This window comes from Drosophila virilis, chromosome 4, assembly GCF_030788295.1.
Source record: "Drosophila virilis strain 15010-1051.87 chromosome 4, Dvir_AGI_RSII-ME, whole genome shotgun sequence".
Lineage (NCBI taxonomy): Eukaryota > Metazoa > Arthropoda > Insecta > Diptera > Drosophilidae > Drosophila > Drosophila virilis.
Genome location: NC_091546.1, coordinates 13,453,009 through 13,473,280, shown reverse-complemented (window position 1 = coordinate 13,473,280; position 20,272 = coordinate 13,453,009). Strand labels below are relative to the sequence as shown.

Below are 20,272 nucleotides of genomic sequence, written 5' to 3'. Positions count from 1 at the left end.
GTGCACAGCTTGACAAATGTTTTCAATATCAGTTCACAGCAAGAACGGAACTTGCTTAAGTGAACTAGATTTTGGTTGATTATTTTACGTCAAGTTTCTGACTTTATGTATATATAGATATAAAGAAAAAGGGGGTTATATTCATGGTAAGGCTTTACCTAAATAGGCCCTTTTATGTTTTGACATCTATTTTAATCAGTGGAACTAGTTCTCAAGTTAGTATGAAAATTAATCAGAAAATTCAATTGAACATATTTTTCTTATAATATAAATATATACTTGAACTAGTTCCCAAAACAAATAAAATAAGTTATAATCTTTTTTCCCTTTAAATAAACTTCAACCTGAACTAGTTCTGAAAACAATCTGAATTATTGAGGAAATTTAATCGGAAAGTTGAATTCCAATTTGAAGCATTTTATCCTGAAAATGAAAATAAATAAATTCATTTAAGCTATAAATTTGCTTTTTGTATTTTATTTAAATGGCATCTGTCTAAAATGATGTCGCAAATGTTTAATTACAAATTGCATTTAACTAGTTCCGCCTGCGACTGGCCTTGAACTAGTTCCGTTAACGTTGAACAAGAGACGCGCCCAAACATAAATAAGTGAATCTATTTCCTGGCTCATCGACAGCTGCACCTGCGTCCTCACCTGGCCCCGTTATCATTTTGGGCGTGTCCTCACATCATTCTTGACCAGGCATCTACCTGGCCAAGTTCAGCCCATGAGGCAGCAGCTGCTGCTGTTGGCCCTATTTAGCTACCTGTGTTGTTTGGGTTTTCGGCTTGCATAGAGCTGAAAAAAAAGATAAAAACTATTTGAAAGAATATAATTTAACAGATGCGTCTGGCTTAAAAACTAAACGAATTCCTCGACATTCTCAGCGTTTGTTTCAGTTGCGTCATCGCTGGCGGAAATGTCTATATGTATTGTACATAGAATATCTAAATATATATGTATATATATGCGTGTACATTTATGTAAGCTATGCCGAAAATGTTCAAGTCTGGTTTTCTAAAGGTTCTTTGTTTTATGTTTTTGCTTTTTAGTCATTGCTTTTTTTTTCGTTTTTTGCCGGCCTCTCGCAAAACTCGTTCTCAAAAATGTTCTATTACAAAGTCAACTTTTATCTATATATTCATTGTTCAGACACACACACACACATACACACACACACACACACACACACACACACATATATATATATATATATATATACTAGTGTGTTTTTATTTTATTTTTTTTATTTTAGTTTTAGTTTTATGGCAACCACGTTGCTAAATTGTTTTAATTAAGTGGCAAATTTATCGCATGGCTCATATTTTTTATTTAAATTTATATTGAAATTAATTTTTTGCGACTATTTTAAGATCTGGTCGAAGTCTTATCGTCACAGTCTGAATGTCTAAATGTGCGCTAGTCTTAAGCTCTATAGATATATGATTTTTCATATACATACTCATTTATCTGGGACGTTTATTATCTGAGAGAACGTGAGAGTATCCTAAACTCTGAGTGCTCAACAAAACAAACACATTACAAATTATGGGGGGTAGATGGGGTATAATGCTTTTGTGCAAAGGTATGTAACGGGGAGAAGGAAGCATCTTCGACCACAGAAAGTGTATATGTTCTTGGTCAGTCTATACTTCCGTCCTTCCGTTAAGAGCTAGGTACTTGAATGTTGCTCTTTCTAGTGCCCGAGCAGTGCTAGTTTGTTGTCCGAGAATTGATAACTTGCCCCGTTTCCGAACAATCGATAAATATGGATATCAAAATCGTAATTTTTGAGCAAATCTCTTAGAGCTTAAGAGCTAGCAACACAAAACTTGGCATGTTGTAGCTTTTAAAATAGTATAAACAGATCAAGTATCTTTCCTTTTAACGGGATCACCTTCTGAGTGTAAGAAGTTGTAGGGTATCCCAGAGTCGGGCATCGTCGGGAAACATATTTGCTGACGCCCCAATGCGTTTGCTCACTGCAAATATTTTTTTTTGTACTTGATTATATTTACATATTGTACATATTGTACATTGTTTGCCCTATAATCAGTGTATATGTTCCCGATATGTCTGAGAAGTGGGCCCAAGTGGCCCCAATGACGCTTTGACTGCCTTCGTCATGCTTTGATGCCGCGCAACAATTTGCAAACTTATAAGAAATGCACCAAAATATAGGGGAATTTGTATATATTTATATATAATGTATTCAAGATAAGCGTATTTGTATAATTTTCGAATAAACTCATTAATTTAAACATTCAGTTAGGAAAGCAGCCAGAAATACAATCGTTTTAGTTGAAATGTTTAGGAAGTCAAGTAATTATTGAGGTAGATCACAAAGAACTACTATTTTGTTGACCAAAATATTATTGCAATTAAATATTTAAGAATGTTTGCAGTCTTCGAAGTAAATTAGAAATAATTATATAAAAAATCCATCAGGCATAGTTTTACATCCAAAAAATAATTTTATTTGATTCGTTTCAAGGTTTTATTCATTTTAGAGTCGGAACCGGTAAGGTTCAAACCCATGTTGAAGCATTTCACTTATTACAATTAGTTTGTCTTCTAATTATCTTAATTGTGACTTTGCAACTTATATGCAAATTTGCTCAAGCTCAAAGGCAGCGTCTACTTATTGACTTTGCTCAAAGTTGAGTTTCTGAAAATTAGAAATTCTTTTAATTATTTTAAAAATATCCTTCAGTCTTATAATGCCCAGCTTACACTTGCTATTTGAACACATTGCACAAATAACAACTCGAGGCGTATTTAACTGAAACCAATTTGAATTTATTATCCAACACTCAACTCAATTGCGAGTCGCCTCAAGTCGGATCCGTTTGGTACTCGGTCCACACGAAATCGCTATCAGCGCTTTTACAGCAAGACATTTTCTTCCGCCTCTTTGCCCATGTTATCTCCCTGTTTTCTCCTCTCATTAGCATCTTCATTTCCATGTCTGGCGGCCACTTGAACTTTGGCTGAGCGTTGGCAACTTGTAATAATATTTGCAATTGGCATTTAATGCACTTGACAAAGTTCTTGCAGTGCGCCCTTTAAAGTGCCCTATAAAAAAAGGTACACACACCCACCCTATTTGATAGGTGGCGCCATCTAGTAGCAGTTACCATCACCAAAGTACCAATCGGACCGATCCGCGTGTCTACTCGCCATTAATTTCACATTAATTACCAGCGTCATAGACTGGCGCGCTTTGGTTTTTCTTATGCCCTGTACCAAGCATGTTGCGGGTATGTGAGGCAGGTGTGAGGGTGCATAACAGTCTTTGAAATGTTTCAAACAATAACATTCAAGAATTGTGTAAATTAACATTTCCATTTTATGTTAAGCTGCAGTTGAATATTATGTTAAAACGGTGTGTTATGTTTTGACTAATATAGCTTAGTCTTGAGTTAAATGTTATTTAATTGATTTTAATAATGTAATCGTATATTTTTTTTAAACATATTTATACTTTGTTATGCTTAGCTTAACATCAGTGACTGTGTTAGATGTTTTGCTACATATAACATTTTTATGTTGTTTCGATTGCAAGATTAAAACTTAAAGAGACTAGAAGCGACATTTTGGTTTCAATATGAAAATTTCTTTATTGTAATGTTCTTAGTTAAAATTCTAGAGCTTATAGAACACCAGCTAAAGCAGGGTATTCTGTGTTCTAACATTAATTCAACCTCTTTTTTTGTGATTTTACGAGTGAAAAGCCGTCGTAATCTATGGATTATTGTCCAGCTGATGGTACAGTTTGACAGCGCCTTTGGACTATTTATAGTACACATTTTTTTCTTTTTGCAATTGTGAAGTCCCCGTTAACTGCGACTATGTTGATGCAGGGCGAACGCCAAAAGGGGGTTTTGGAACTGACATGTCACGCGTTTTGGTTTTTAATCTACTTTGGCCTGGTGACGTCATGTTGGCCATGCCAATGGCTCTGTGCAATGATTGTCAATGTCAATACACAGCCATAGTTAACCCCTTGTCGCCAGAGGGGCGAGCTTGCACTTGTCTACCAGACTGTGGACTTAAAAACTTTTGTCCAAACAACTTGACAACACGCAATGAACACAACAACAAACGAGAAATTCCTTTTAAAATAAAACAACAACAATATTGTAACCACATTCTTCACTGAGCAAGCAATTTTCTTGGCAATTAAATAAAACTGAGAAGCAGCGAAAAAAAAGAACACAATAATATTTTCCTGTTTTCTTTTTTTTTTTTTTCAAGAGGTCAGCGGCAGTTCAAAGTGTCACGAAATGCTCCACTTTGATATCGACACATTCATTTTATTGAATTTTTTTTTTTTGGTTGGGTTAATTCAATTATAAAAGCAAAGCGAGAATCGCCATGAAACTGGGTGAAAATGTGCTCGATAAATCTCGTGGAGGAGCCATTAATTGTCGTGCAAGTGCATGTGGGTTGAGCTGGATAAGATTTGGGTCAGCTGTTGTGGTCTTATGTCCATCTGTTCCACCAACCGACCAACAACAATGCATTTTTGAACGCTTCATATTACGTATACGTAAATTTCACTTGGCAAATTAATTTCAAAGTGGTTACGCCTGCCAATGCCGCAAGAGGAGAGCTTAGCGGGGCCAACTAATGGTCCAGCAAGCTGGCTTCAGTCAAGCTGACAGACGATGGGACATACAGCTGGAGGGGCGTATAAAATGCATATCGCTATATTTGCTCTTGGCCTACATTGATATTTTTGGCCAACACCCGCCTAGTCCGCACAGTGGAGCAAGAAAATGTATGTTTTCGTGGCTGTAAAAATTGCAAAAATATGTTGTTTTTGTTATTGAATCTTATAATTGTATTGTAGTTTTTATTTTAAGATTTGTTATAAGCATTTCGCATGCTCTAATGTCAAAAATTCTAAAAATATTAGTTTAAAAAGTATATTCTTGAAGAAAGTTCTTGTTTCCGTTCTAAATGAAAAACCGTTGTATCTATCAAATATAATCTTATCTGCGCATTTTTGACTAGTTTTTAACGCACACAGCCCACTGTAATTGCTTAAATGTTCTCAGTAGCAGCACATAAATTTGCAGTGCCTGTCGCTGTGCTGGTCGTGAGGTGCGCAGCTGTCCTGCAGTTTGGTGGCACAGCATGACGATGGGGAAGGTTGGGCGGGGTGTATTGGGCGGGGGGACTGTCAGCGTATATTACACATACGACATGTGTTGCGCTTTGGCTGTTGATGTTGCTCTGACCCATTAGGAGGTCCACGTAACGCCATTGACAAACAATTTGGCTGATGCACATGGACAAACCCTCGACGCGATTCGAGTCCATTTTCATGGCTTGTTTATTGCAGGTGGTTGGCACGTGTTGAGCGCAGTTTTTGGCTCCATTTTGTTTCCACACAGACCGTATATATATATGCATATATATTTTTTAATTTAATAAAAAGGACACGTACAGGACACGCATGCTAACTGGCGACTCTTCACAATTTCGCAATTACTATGCTCAGTTAAATGTCAGTAATTTAATGTGACCTAATAGTTGGTCAACTGACAAATGTCATGGAAATGGGCGACATGTATGAGGCGGGGCCTGTACGCACCTGACGTAATTTCATTGCATACCTTTTTCTTGATGTCATCAACTTTTTGGTCTGTCATAAAATGTTGTCAGTTTATGTGGAATTTTAAGGCTAATTTCCATTTGAGTTTTTCTTTTTTTAGCGGAAAATACGCACTTACCCATCTCCCATAAGCACTTATCCTACATATATCATTGGGCTGGTCAGCCAAACTGTTATTTTTACTGCTCGTACATTTTCTTGTGACACTGACACGCAACAGTTTTTCTCACTGTTCTCCAAAGTTGAGGTATGTGTCAATGACAGCCAACTGTCAAATGAGTGTCAACCAGACGTTTGGCCTATGGATTATGGCCTGACATTAACATGAAACCAGCCGTTGGAAGTAACTCAATATAACTAATGGATATGTCAACAGGTTAGAACTAACAAAAGAGAAGGAAAGCCACGTAGAAAGAATTAGAGAAAGAGAGAGTACACAGTTATATAGTTAATATAAAGGCAGGATATAAATTAGCTTTTTATATATAATTTGTTAAGCATTATGATAATGCGTTTTCAAGACAGAAAACAAGCTTTAATTAGTCAGACAATACGAGTTTTTACGATACTGGATGAAAATGAGGCATGTCTACTAGAGGCAAAATATACAGTAAATAAATATATAATTTTACTTTTAATTATTATTATTCATTATTTATACCAAATTGTAGTAAAACATGTCTCTTTTTTAGAGCTGCTTAACATGAACCGTTTAACATATTATGTTATGTTAACTTGAGCAGCTGTTTGTAACAGACATCAATTTATTAACATTTCCCTAAAATTTTGGCTTTATGTAAACAAATATCCAACGCTTTAAGACACTTCTATAATAACAAATATTTTTCAAATTTGGACATCTAATGCAATAAAATGAAAGAAAATGAAAGGGAGAATAGAGTAAACTTATGGAATAGAAGTATATAAAAAGACACCAAAGATTAATACAGTGTTTGCTCGCAAATGAGAACGTCTGGGTTGTGAGTTTCTTTTTTTGCAATTATATTCTCTTTCGCTAAATAGTATAAATAAAAAAATAAACCACTTTTCACACACAGCATTTGTCGCACATTTCATTGGAAAATCAAATGCTAATTGCCCCAACGAGGCGTTAAATTTTGCGGACACTTTTTCCAAGTATTGCAGTTGGAGGCTATGCACATCAAGTATACGACATGTGGGACGCATGCGACCAACAGCAGCTGCTTGGCATTTGACTAAACAAATGTAAATGTTGATTTCAAGTGCTATAACAATATGCTTGCCATTTATTGCATGCCAGCAAAATGCAACATGAACATTAACATTCGTTGGGAGGCAAACAAACACAATGTTGCCAATGAAATGTCCAATTTAAAATGTGTGCCAAGTAAACGTAAAACAAAGAAACAAAAGGCAACGTAAACGAATACAAACAAGTAACAATGTGCTGCGCGAAAGTTCACGACTTGGAAATACCCTGTAAAAGTTGTATATATACAATATTTGATTGCCAAGAAATTTGTTGCCTCTCAGACTATGATTGCTTTCTTTTGAGTGCAGCTAATCGAACTGATCATACCGCTTTGATTGCTTCTTAGTGTGTACAGGGTATACAAATGGCTACTTGTATTTCTCAGCAAAATCGCAACATAAATAAACAATATAATTGAAATTGAAATCGAAATAGCAACAGGCCAAAAGTCATTTTGCTAGCCTCAAAGCTTATAGGCTGGCATCTGCCAGCTGCCAAAACAATATCCCACACAGAATCTACATTCATATCTATCTATCTATATATATGCATATATATATATATATATATTTGATATGCCAATACGATGCGTGCACAGCAAATGAATTGCTGGCAAATGGCACGCATCAAGTCTGGCATCAGTTTGGCATTTCATATTCAATTCCCTGGCAGGGTTGAGTGCGGGGTCGGTAGGTAGTTGTGTGTAGAGGGAGGGAGAGGGAAATTGGGGAGCCATTGTTATGATTACAAAGGCAAGCGACATTACGGCTCCCGCCGCATTCAATGTCTGTGTCAATGCGCAACACGTGCCCCCGAACCCCAGAGCCCCAGACGAAGTTCGACCACAGCCACACCCATTCGATACGATAAGAGGCGCCAACTACGGCTTCCATTCCATACAATCGTGGATGCCAAAGTCTCAGATGTTCAGCGTATTATTCAGCTGCGATGATGCAATAAACCGGTTTCACACTCATACAGCTAATTTATTATTAATTTGGGTTAAAAATTATGATCTAATGATGTTAACAAATTCTTAACCAGAAGAAAACTAACATTTTATACGTTTTTATAGTATTTGTGAGATCTAACAAATCTTTGCTGAGAAATATATATATAGATATATTGACAACTTCATATAGTAAACATATTTGTTTTTATAAATTATTTGCATTTAGCTAGAAATAATATCCATTTGGTACTTCTATCAAACATTAATTTATAGCAAGACTTTTTTGGAACGCACATTCTTATAATGTAAACATTTCGGGTTCAATCTTTTATCGAAAAGTAATTTGATTAAGTATTTCATAAATCAGGGATCATCAAACGAATTTTGATAACTTAAAAAACTTGTATACATCTATGCTAAAAACTTATGTCTATGGGCTTAGAAAACCAATTTGTTTCGAAGCAAAGTAAAAAATAAACAAGAACGCCTTACCCGACTGAGCAATGCTCTGTTCGCAGAGTAAGGGAATACTATTGGGATTAGTTAATAAAAGAACTGCAAATGTATATACAGATTTGGGTTGAGTGTGATGGAAATATTTCAGTCAGATCTTCAAAAGATCGAGCAATCTATTGTATATAGAGCACGATTCTCAGTTATATATTTTTTGTATTATACTTGTCTTATTAGACGGCAGCTAGTATCCAAAGTGGATGATATATACATATATATATATATAATACACATACATATTATAAAAGTATTATAATATACATATTATATATTTTCGCAGCTCGAATGGGCCTATATCTGACGCAGCTGCTATTTTAGAATTATTTATAAGCCCATTTTATAGCAAAAAAAATATGTTCATTCACTTACTTAGCTAATATTTCAATTCAAATATATTTTAAGCAATATTTGTTGGAATGATAATGTTTACACAGCTCTGTTAAAGGATGTTTACAATCAACAGGTGTTGAATTTCCAGCCACAATCATCAGAGCATACCTATTTGCCATTCATACTGTTATTTCAAAAGTTTACTCATGTTTACTTGAATGGCACTATTATGGCTAGTATTTTGTCTGAGTGCCTCAAGTTACTTGCTCGTTGGGTAATGCCCATTTGTATACACTTACTTATGGCTGCCAGTGTGCATTAAGTAGCCCTATCTGGCGCACCCTCGTTCACATTATTGTGCCATTAGGCATCTGCTTGGACGGCCATCTACTGCTAAACTACGTTTTCATGTGCCTACTACTATTTTTATAGCCTACTTTTTTCGTCTAGCCTTTGTCTGTTTATCTAAATAGGCGCGGGTGGCGGTAGCGGCAACACTTGAGCTTTGCCGGTCTCTCTTTATCTCTTCCGCTCTCACTGTGTCGGGTGTGTATGTCTTTGTGTTTGTGTGTACTCAAATTTTTTGCTCTCTTATTAGCTCATATATTATGTTGATGTGTTTGAATGGGAAGCGTCGACATTGACGTCGGCAGCGGCGTAGGCATGTAAGGCACATACGCGCACACATTCATATGCACACATATACGATTTTGAGAAGCTTTTTTGTTGTTGGTTTTTTTTTTTCATAAATGAAAAATTAAAATGTTTCGCACATGCTTAATTACCTTATATTTTTGTTTTAAATTTTCATTGTTGTTCTGGTGAAGGTAAAATTATTCATTATTGTTCGCATTGCTCATAGATTTTTTGTTTGTTAATGCTGAAGTTAATTGAGGTCTACTCATTTTTAAATTCCCCGCAAAATGACGTCACGAACATGATTTTTTCTTCAAAGCATGATGTTAGTTTTACTATTTGATGTATTTAAAAAATCGTATCTAACAGAGGCTCGCAATTTAAATAGTTTCGAATAAAACTAACTTTATTTTTATACCATTATAGATACTGGAATTTCAAACCATTTTTTGTTTGACTTTAGCTCAGTTAAAAGCTCATTTATCATTCCGTAATCATAGTCTTTGTCTATTGGCATTATGAAAACATTTCCTAGCCCACTTGATGAGCTTCTCATTTGTTCGATTTCCTTGGAAGTCGCCAATTTTGCTTGACATTATCGTAAGCGCATGCAAATAAATGCCACATAATGTCGCACATTGAATGTCAATTACACGTTTCGCTTAAGGACAGACGTGTAGATCCTGTGTGTGTGTGTGTGTGTGTGTGCATGTGTAAGCCATGTCCTCTGAAATGGCGCACAATTGTGCGACTAATAATGGCACCCCCCTTTAAAAGCGGCCAATCCCCAATCCCCGCAAGGCGGCGACACATAAAAGCCAAGCGGAAAAGGAAAATTGAAACTAACCCAACCCAAGTGGAAATGGCATGCCACTGACTACTGTCTTTGTGGGCAGAGACACGCCCACAAAATGTACATGTGTGTGTGTGTGTGTGTGCTTATCGCAGCGGACGCGCCCAACTCTCGACTGCCAAAACAGTTTGTTTATTGTTGTTTTTTAGTTGTAATTAAAACCAAGTTAATGTTTCTAAGCCCAAAGATTAAACAGTTGCTGCCAACTACTTAAGTCTTGAAGAGAGGGAGAGGGTGTGTGTGTGTGTGTTTGTGTTTGTGTTTGTGGTATGGAGTTAGGGGTATGGCTTGGTTGACAGCCGGGCCGAGAGTGGCTGCCAGGCAAGCAGCAGGCGCAACAGGGAGCAGTCACTTGCTTGGCTGCACTTTCTGCGCTTCCTCTTGCCAGTTGCCATTAGGGCAGGACATGTTCTGACAGTTGCCGCCCCTGTTGTGCGACTGGTTGTGCAACAGCGTGGCAGCCCCGCGTCGCCCCAGCTGTCGCTTATCTAATATAATTTCTAATTTATTTTTCCCACCTTCCCGCTTGCGCGTTTCCAGCTGCGCTGCGCTGCGTCCTCCTCACACAGCGGTGGTCGTCAGAAATTGCAATTGCCGTTGCGCCTGCAAGTTTTATGAATGAGTCGGCCAAGGGGCACAGGATCAGCCGCAACGTGAACAGGAGTCGCGCAACGACAACGTCCATTGGTTGCCGCACTGCCGCATCCCCATTCCCATCAAAATGGCCTTCAGCTATGCCTGCCTTGTGCTCCAGCGCGTCGTTGTGCCGGCCGTGCTCGTGTTGGGTAAGTGCATAAAATACTTTAAACTAATCACTTTTGTTGCCTTTCAGGGTGTATTCGTGGGAGTAACCATTAAATATACCTATCTCAGATCAGTATTAACAGTCAAGTCTATAAAGTCATGTCCGTCTGTCTGTGTGTAAATTTATTTCTCTATTTTATTTAAATTTTTCTAAATACATCTGTGCAAAATCGTAAGAAGAGAGATAATTGATAATCATAGAGATAATTGATTGTAGCTCCTATTTAACTTATCTTTTCCAAGATATTTCAATTAAACTTTCCTATAGTTACTTAACTTTTCTATATTCTTCGGCAAAGCGAATATAACTATTTTCTCAATTCCTCTTTACAGCTTCGCTGATGCGGCCGGTGGGCATATCGTTTGTGTACATGTTAATGTTCTTCATGTCGCCATTCATACCACTCGCAACGCGCCGCAACTTCAAGGGTTCTGTCACCGCCTTCTTTATCATCCTGGTGGCATTGAGCGCCTTTGTGCTGCTGGGTCACATTGCGCTTCAGGTGGCAGCTGTCAGCGTCTCGTTGCCCATCTACGATTGCTCCTTCAGCGAGCGACTGCTGCGTCACATTGGCTTCATGAGTTTTGTGAACTTGCAGTGAGTTAACCTAACCATATGGACATGCCCTGAGATACAGCCATGTTAACCTGTCTTTTTTTTTAATCAGGCCCACAGCCATCGTTGAGTGGCTGGCACCGGAGGTTTTGGTCTTTACCACGGCGCTGGCCTCGTATCTCAGCGTGAAGCGCTTGGCCGCACAAACGCTGAGCGCCGAGCAGCTGGAGAATGGCGAACTGCCAGAATCGCAGTCGGAGCATGCTGTTAACCAGCAGGCGGGCAGCGTTGCCAACGATGCCAACGGCGCCGATGTGCAACAGGCGACTGCCACCACGCCGCTGCAACAACAGCAGCAGCAGCTGCGTAAACGCGTCTCCATGATCAGCCAGCACATACACTTTGAGGGATTGATCAAGATATGTAAGTGCCGTTAATGTTAACGCAATGTTAGACTCAGTCTGTTAAGGCGATGTTAGACTCAGTCTGTTAAATATAGTTATTTTGTAATATACTATATTAGCTAAGCTTGAGTTAAAATGTTGCTGAGCAAATGCAACATATGTTAATTTTGTTTCAATACGATTGAAAGCGGCTGCATTTAATAGCCTAGAAGCGACTGGATGCTGTAATTGTGACGCTGTTAATGTTAAAACAAATACATCTTTAGTTTATAGATACAGTTTTTAACGTGCAATATTTAAACCTGGACAATTTTTAATTTTAGTAACAAATGTTATTTATTTGAAAAGCTCTATGGCAGCAGTTCTAATGCTAGATTAGTGTAAGCTGTGCAAAACTAACTGAAGCTAGCTAATGCCACAAAAGTACTGCAGCGGACCAAATCCTGGACTGCTTCTCACATGGTTACTAATGTATACTCATATACTCTTTTTTTTTTTGCAGCACCTCTTTTCTGCCTGGCCACATTGTTTTTTGCGGCCGCACTGCGTCCATCTGTGCCGGGTGGCTTTTATTTTCTCATTTTCCTGCTGGCGGGCACCTACTGGGCAACCTGCCAGACGCTGCAACGGTGCGTGTCCCTCTACCCAGATGCAATCAAATCAATTGCATCCTCTACACACCTCACTCTAATACTTTATCGTTTGTTTTGCTCTTCTTATTGTTTTCTTTTTAGTGGCTTTGCTTTGCTGCTGCGCTGCGTGATGGTCGTCCTTGTGCTGCATTCGCTGTGCATTGTTTCCTATCAGACGCCCTGGATGCAGAGCCATCTCAATAATACCAGCCTGACGGCACGGTAAGAGCACAGTCCGGCAACAACCCTTCGAGATGTTTCACTAAAACCACCTTTATTTCGCACGACAGTTTGATTGGCCTGGAGCCGCTCATTGAGTCCGAATGCGTGCCGGATATACGCATCCTGCTGTACAATAATAAACTCTCCCTGGACTCGTATCTCAATCCGTTCGCCTTGTTCTTTGCCTACTTTGCGCTGGCGCTGACCACAAAGCATCTCATCAAGCCGCGGGTAAGTGTCTTAGTGGGCTTAGTTTTTCTGGGTAAATGCATGTTTTCTAATACCCTTGCCGAGGGTACCCTGGTTTCATATTCAATTTTGTAAGGTATATTCCTTATCTGTTCGTCTGTATGTCTGTCTGTTTTCTTTACAAGAGGGTATCCTCTTAATCTATCTTACCAATATGGACATCGATGAAAAAGACATTTATTCTTGAACAATCAAGATCGAAAAGCCTAAAATTCATTTTTCACTCAAACAATTTTTGAGGCACATTTTTCATCTAAGAAGCGTAGTTTCTAAAATGAATTTTCACAGAGATCTTTGAAAATGAGTTTTAAGTCGATCGGATGATCGATATCAATCGTTTTCTGCCAATTTTTCACGCTTAAGAGTGGAATTTGATGATGAATCAGTTAATCAAGACAAACAGATGGAAAAAATGGGCAAAGCTTTAGTTATTTTATGAAATATAGAAGAAAACGATAAAATTTTCGAATTATCTGCATGGGTATATATTTAATGGCACATCGAGGATTACTTTCTTTCTTATTATTTTTATTAAACAACTATTTTTCGAACTAACATTGGTTATTGAACAACTCTCTATCTGATTTTTCTGCTGCTCTTCTACTGCTGCTCTCAATGCATTGGACAATTTTTGGTGCTTTTCTCGAATTAATAACCTAACACAATATTCAAACTTTCAACTTTTACGCACACGCATGCACGAACACAACAACATGCCACAAAAACAACAACAACGACAACAACAACAACAACAATAATGACTCGTCACTAACCCAATAAAATACATTGCGCCGTGCTGCCGCTTGCCACGTTTGCCTGCCATTTTACCTGCCAACTTGCAACTGCCACCTGTCACCGACAACAACAACAACAATAACTTACAATCAGCTGGAGCCGAAGCCTGCCACCGCCTTTGGGCAGCAGCTCGAGTGCAATAGCAGCGGCAGCAACAACACCAGCAACAAAATCAACCGTCAGCTTTCGTTGCTCACGTCGCAGGCAACACGCGGCGGCGTCTCCGGCAGCAGTCGCAAGGATAGCTCCAGTGCCGGCAGCGGAGGCGCCACAACAAGTCGCCCACAGCGTTTGAGTGTAAGCGAGTGTGGTGTGGGTGTGCCTGCCTGTTTATCTGTGTGTATGTGAGGCAAAAGAGTTGATAGGAATAGGTGGTGCGTGTGCGGATGCGTATGCAGCAGTCACAGCTGTTCCTTAAATATATATATATATATATATCTTTCCATATATATATATATATCGATAAGCTCTAAATCAATTCAGTTCAGATGCAGCGTGTGTGTGTGTGAGTGTGTGTGTGTGCGGTTGTAACTTAACCCAGATATATTGCAACTTTCGGAAACTAATTAGAAACTTTGGGAAATCTAACTAACTTAGGACCTGTCCAGGATTCCGAGCAATAAATAAGCAGTGTTTGCTTTTAGCTATTCGTAACTTACTTAAAAAGTAAATGCTTGAAAACGAGTTAATAGGTTTAAATAGAATAAAAGATTTTAGTTTAATTCTAAATTTTATATTTTTTTTTTCAAATCTTTTCAAAGGGCGCATTGAGTAGAGAGTTTTAAACATGTCTTATAATAATAATAACAATAAATTGCTAATTTTATTTTATATGAGTTCTTAAACTTATCGATATTTCTTAATGGGAAATATAAATTAAACAGAAATAAGCATTAGAGTTTTTAATGCATTAGTTTTAATCAACGCCGTTTAAGATTTTTAAACCAATGTATTAAAAATCGAATGCTATTTTTTAGGATATTTTAATTTCTATGGTTCATAATTTTCGGACAATATAATAGGGAATATTCGGAAACATTATTTTGAACTCGACTCCAAGTGCGCCTATTAAGAATGAGTTTTATTATTGATAAAATTTAATTATTTTTTTTTTAATTTGTATGATTGCTAAATTATTTAAAAATTGAACTAAAAAATTCTTAAATTATCGAAATTATATTTGAATTTCGAAGAGTATTAAAAATATTGGGTTTGCTGTTCATTAAATAAAACAAAATCAATAATAATATTTATAAAAAATAAAATAAACAAATTTATAATAATAAACCTAAAGAATACAATTGTTTAGCATAGTAAAATAAAAAAAAAACTACATTCATTTTGATAAAAAGCAACCCAAGAAATGAAAGAGTTTTCGGAATCCGGCGCACCTAATTAACCATAGACTAATTTAAAAACTGTGTATTAAAAACTTAACTTTAAGAATCGAAGGCATTTATAAAACATGTCCTGTGCATAATATTAACAATTAATCTTTCCGAATTGGGTTAAGCGACTTTCGCCCGATTTTCTTGAGTATCCTTTGGCTAATTTTGAAGCAGCTATTTGATAAGTTATCTTCTTTCTATTTTCGATGTGCTTTGTGGTCTTCTCTTCTCTTTTTGTTTTGCTTTCTTTTTTTTCCTTTTACGTTGTTTGTTTTCTTTTCGTTGATTTTTGTTTACGCTCTCACTTTTATTACCTCTTCTGCTTTAGGTTTCTTTGCGCCGTGAACAGCGTGCAACGTTAAATGAACCGACTGAGACGACGCCTGTACGTAAACTAACTCCACTATTCGCCACTAAGAAACCTCCCAATTCCCAAAAATATAACTAACCCTAGCCTAGTTAACTCTTAAATGAAACCATCTCTATCTACATAAATACCTAGCTGCTGTCTATCTTAACTATCTAATTGTATCTAACTAGTCTAAAACCATATTTGTTCAATTGTAATTGTTAATTGTATTTGTCTAACATTGATACTAATTGTCAAATGCTTCAGTTGTATTTATCATAACCTTAACTCATAGTTGCGTAACGCTAACAACATTTAACTCCTACATATCAGACGTGAGCGTGTGTGTGTGTGTGTGTGTGTGTATGTGTGTGCTTTGGGTCGTGTGTATATAGCTAAACTAATTAATATACTCACCTAGTTTTAGTTAGTACATTAACACTTGCAGCCTGCCATAAACTACGTAGCTGACTCTTCCTTCTCTCTGTCTATATGTTATCTATATATCTCTGGCATCGTCTTGTTAGTTAAACATCTCTTTAATCTCTGACATTTCTCTCAGCTGGTGCGCCAGAGCACACGCAAGGCGCGCTCGCCCCAGGCACTGGAGTCCGGCGGTGTGGTTCCGACAGCGTCCAGTGGCTCTCGCGGCAATGATATACAGCTGGACTCGCTGGAGAGACGTTCCGAGCATGAAAATAATACCACCTCCATACTCGATCAAATCTCATACGGTTTTGTCAGCGTCGGCGGCTTCATCTATCAGAATAGCTATATATTCACCAATATTCTGATGATGGTAAGTCTTGTAGATTTCCATATAAAAATATGTCACTACCTTGTCATATATATGTATAGTTATTTATGTATGTCAGTGAAGAGAAAGGTTACATTTTATTTGATTAAAAAATGTTCCCTACGAGTGAAGAGTAGAATATAGCTAGGGCAAAAGTTAGTTAAGAGTACGAACAATTTACTAAGTATAAACTAATTATAAAAAATTATTAAAACGCAATGTTTTTTATATATATTTAAAATATTGCTTTTGTTTAAGCATAAAAAAATAAATTAAAAGTTTGTTGTGCTTAAATCGAACTCCTAATGAAAATTATGGTAAATAATTTAATAAAATATAAAACACAATTTATTATTTAAAGTGGTTAAATATTTAAAGTAGAATGTTGAATAAAGATAAACAAATTGGTTTCTTAGACATTTTCGAATTAAAAATGTTTTTAATCTATTTTTTCGAAAAGATATCTTTGCATATTTTATTAAATATAATTTTGCCACATATTATCGAGTCAATAGATTATTATTCATACTGTTATGTATATGCATTTATTAAATATAAAACAAAGAAAAGATTTAAGTTATATTTTATATTGTATCCTCTTGTAGGCCTGGTCCATAGTCTACCACAGCTGGCTGACCTTTGTGCTGCTGCTGTGGGCGAATGTGCTGTGGATGATACCCAATCAGCGCAAGGCCATGATGCGTTCCAGTCCATTTATTGTGCTGTATGCGGAGCTGCTGCTGGTGGCCCAATATATCTATGGCATGGATCTGAACAACGACGAGCTGCCGACCAAGGTCTCAGTAAGTTCCCTCCCCTACCAAACGATTATGATGCATATATATTGAATATTTTGTTTTTGTTCAACCATATATATTCCCAGACGGCGGGCATTAATCTGCAACAGATTGGCTTCGAGCGACCCATTGAGAATCAAATGCGTCCGTGTGTGCCGCTGATAGTGAAGACCGCGTTTGTGCTAATGTTCTGGGTGACTTCGCGCCAGTTCTTTAAGGAGAAGCGGGACAGACGACGCGATAGCACGTTGGCGGACATTATAGCACCGCTGCAGATAACCGTGGGCTCGGCGGGCTCCACCTACCTCATCAACGATGGCAAGAAGACCTCAAAGTTCCTAAAGAAAGCTGGCGATGTGATTAAGAATTTGCTGGTGCGCCTCTGGATCTGGCTGCTGGTGTTGGTCATCTTTTTGTGCGCCATTACGGGCGAGGATATGACCGGTTTTCGCATCTGCTATATGGCATTGTTCCTATTCTTCTTGCTGGTGTTTCAATCATCGTCCAAGGCCTGGGTTAAGATCATGTACGGCTTTTGGCTGTTCCTAATCTTTTACGCCATGTCCATATTGATATTGATCTATACATATCAGTTTGATAAGTTTGACACCTACTGGAAGGACTATCTCAATGTGTCCCAAACGCTGTACGTAAACTCAACTAAAACCAATGCCGAATTTTATTAGAAACAAGTCTTCATCTTTTTGCAGGCAAGCTGATATTGGCCTGAAGCTATACAAGACTAAGGATCTGTTCCTGCACTTGGTATCGCCCACGATTATTGTCATATTGACTGTGATACAGGTGCATTACTTCCACAAGCGCTTCATTGCCTCCCTGCAGCAGCAGCCTACGTCTGGCGGGGCACAAGGCAACGCCGCCGCCGCCGCACAACAGAAGCGCACAGAAACAGGTGCCTTGGAGGCACCGCCACTGAAGCGTCGCGGCAGCGCCAGTTCCTTGCGCCGTTCCGTTGGTCCCACAGCTGAAGGCGTAACGGGCGTTGCAACCACCACCGATTTTGAGACATCGGTACGGGATTTGGTGCGCATCTCGTTCCGCAAGATCAAAAACAAATCGGAGTACATATTCAAGCGTTTCAAGACCGTCTTCTGGCGCTTCCTGGAGCTGCACATCATGAAGGCCGTTTATATAGCGGCCTTCGTGTGCAGCGTCAGCGAAGTATGCGTCCTGCACATTGTCTTTGTGGGCTTCTGTGTGCTAGGCGCCACCTCTCGCAAGGCTGTGCAGGTGGTTATCAGTCGCCTGATTAGCTTCATAGTTACCATCATTGTGCTGTCCAAGATGATATATCAAATCGAGTATTTGGATCATTCGCAATATAGCGTCACCTGCGTGAGTGCCCTGCACATGCCAAATCCCTGTTGTGCTTGAAATAATTTTCAATTTTCGTATGCCTCCCTTCACAGTCGGACAATCGCACCGCCAACAATGCCGAATGGGTGGGCCTCAACAAGGCCGATAAACTGGAGGGCGGTCTAATGGGTCTGCTGCGCACCTACATTATTTATATGGTGATTGTCACCATGCACGCGGTCATATCGCTGCGCCAGCTCCAGATGCGCGTCAAGATTGGCGAGAATAGCGCCAATCAGCCAAAGCTGCTCTTCCAGAATATCACGCGTGCCGATGCTGAGAAGGATTTGGTTGGCCTGGCCAAGTATTTGTTGAACTTTGGCTTTTATAAATTCGGCATTGAGATATCGCTGATAGCCCTTGTCTCGACCATTACGTACCGTCAGGATATTGTTGCGGTAGCCTATGCCCTGTGGCTGGTCGTCATCCTGCTGCTAAAGCGTTCGCAGTGTGCCAAAATGTGGGGCATATTCCAGACCTTCTTCGCCATCTCCATACTGCTGCAGTATATTGTGCTGGTGGGTCTGCCGCCTAGCTGGTGTATGGGTAGGTGTTGCTTTCTTTTTGATCCGTATAGTCTAGCTAAAGATTCACGTGCTTACAGTGTATCCTTGGGATGAGGGATCCTTTGGCGAGAGCATTCAACGCTGGACCATGCTGCCGGGCGCCTTGCACTTCAATCATGTGCCCAAGCTGATCTTCGATTTCATTGTGCTCATCATACTGAATCGCCAGAAGAGCATCTTCTGCATTGAGCAGCGGTATGCTACCAATGATGATTATCCCGGTGGCAGCAATCGCAGTGTAATTGCGGACATTGCCCAGTTGGGACGTGTGCCATTTGACAATCCCACGCATGATTTCTGCTCCTATATACGCAACTATTCGGATATATTGAAGAATGGCGTTTTGTGTGGCTTCTATTGGTTCACCTTGGCTGTGGTCTTTCTGGCCGGCACTAATATAGCGGATCTGCTGGCGCTGGGCTATTTGATTGGCGCCTTTGTGTTCCTCTGGCAGGGCTCTGATTTTTATTTGCGTCCCATCAAAACAATCATCAGCCGCTGGAAATGGCTGCTGGCCTTCAATGTGGCCAATATACTGATCAAGACAAGCTTCCAAATGGCGGGCTGTTTATTTATGACGCCGCTGACCAACAACTGCTGCTGGCTGGTGCATATGTTGGGCATTACCTGCACCAGCAATGTGGTCAAGGAGCTGGAACTGGTGCCCGGCGATGAGACGGATCTACTGATTGGACCCGATGGCTGCCCCAAGATCACGCATCAAATTGTGCTGCTCTGGGATGCGATTTGTTTTGCGTTTATCATATTTCAGTTGCGCATCTTTAAGTCGCATTATTTCTGTCATATCATCACGGACACCAAGGCAAACAATATACTCGCCTCCAGGTAGGTGTTTCGAATGCCCATCGGCCTGATCCTGATTAATTGATTTGTTTTTTATCTTTTTTCGTCTTGCAGAGGCGCGGACATTATTGAGAGCCTGCGGCAGAAGCAAATTGCCCATCGTCATGACCATGAGAAGCAGGTGCTGCACAAGATTAAGCGCAAAATGGAACGCATACGTGCCACACAACAGAAGATGCTGCGTCCACTGGATAAACAGACCCACTTTGATGGTAAGTCGGCCTTGGATTTGTTGGATTTGTATTTTTTATGGGCGGCTTTTAATTTCGCCGCGTTGCAATTTCCCAATTTTGTATTTTGTATCGTGGAAATTGTCGTCTCGCTTTTGTG

The 20,272-nt window shown here is 39.0% G+C and overlaps 1 protein-coding gene across 10 annotated transcripts in view; it reads left to right on the top strand.

The window, feature by feature from the left end:
• The window catches only part of Piezo (piezo type mechanosensitive ion channel component), a 38,268-nt gene that overhangs the window by 6,772 nt on the left and 11,224 nt on the right, over positions 1-20,272 (top strand). For 3 of the 10 annotated variants that reach the window (XM_015172803.3, XM_015172807.3, XM_015172812.3), the window contains exons 2-16: positions 10,684-10,928; positions 11,281-11,545; positions 11,616-11,926; positions 12,410-12,536; positions 12,642-12,761; positions 12,830-12,992; positions 13,899-14,102; positions 15,522-15,578; positions 16,105-16,341; positions 16,944-17,141; positions 17,222-17,781; positions 17,846-18,491; positions 18,566-19,058; positions 19,117-19,924; positions 19,997-20,154. In XM_015172803.3, coding sequence (XP_015028289.1) covers positions 10,865-10,928; positions 11,281-11,545; positions 11,616-11,926; positions 12,410-12,536; positions 12,642-12,761; positions 12,830-12,992; positions 13,899-14,102; positions 15,522-15,578; positions 16,105-16,341; positions 16,944-17,141; positions 17,222-17,781; positions 17,846-18,491; positions 18,566-19,058; positions 19,117-19,924; positions 19,997-20,154 — 4,411 coding nt within the window. In that variant the 5' untranslated portion in view covers positions 10,684-10,864. The remainder of the gene's footprint in view (positions 1-10,683; positions 10,929-11,280; positions 11,546-11,615; positions 11,927-12,409; positions 12,537-12,641; positions 12,762-12,829; positions 12,993-13,898; positions 14,103-15,521; positions 15,579-16,104; positions 16,342-16,943; positions 17,142-17,221; positions 17,782-17,845; positions 18,492-18,565; positions 19,059-19,116; positions 19,925-19,996; positions 20,155-20,272) is intronic. The other 7 variants (XM_032438384.2, XM_015172808.3, XM_015172813.3 and 4 more) reach the window with 4 other exon arrangements.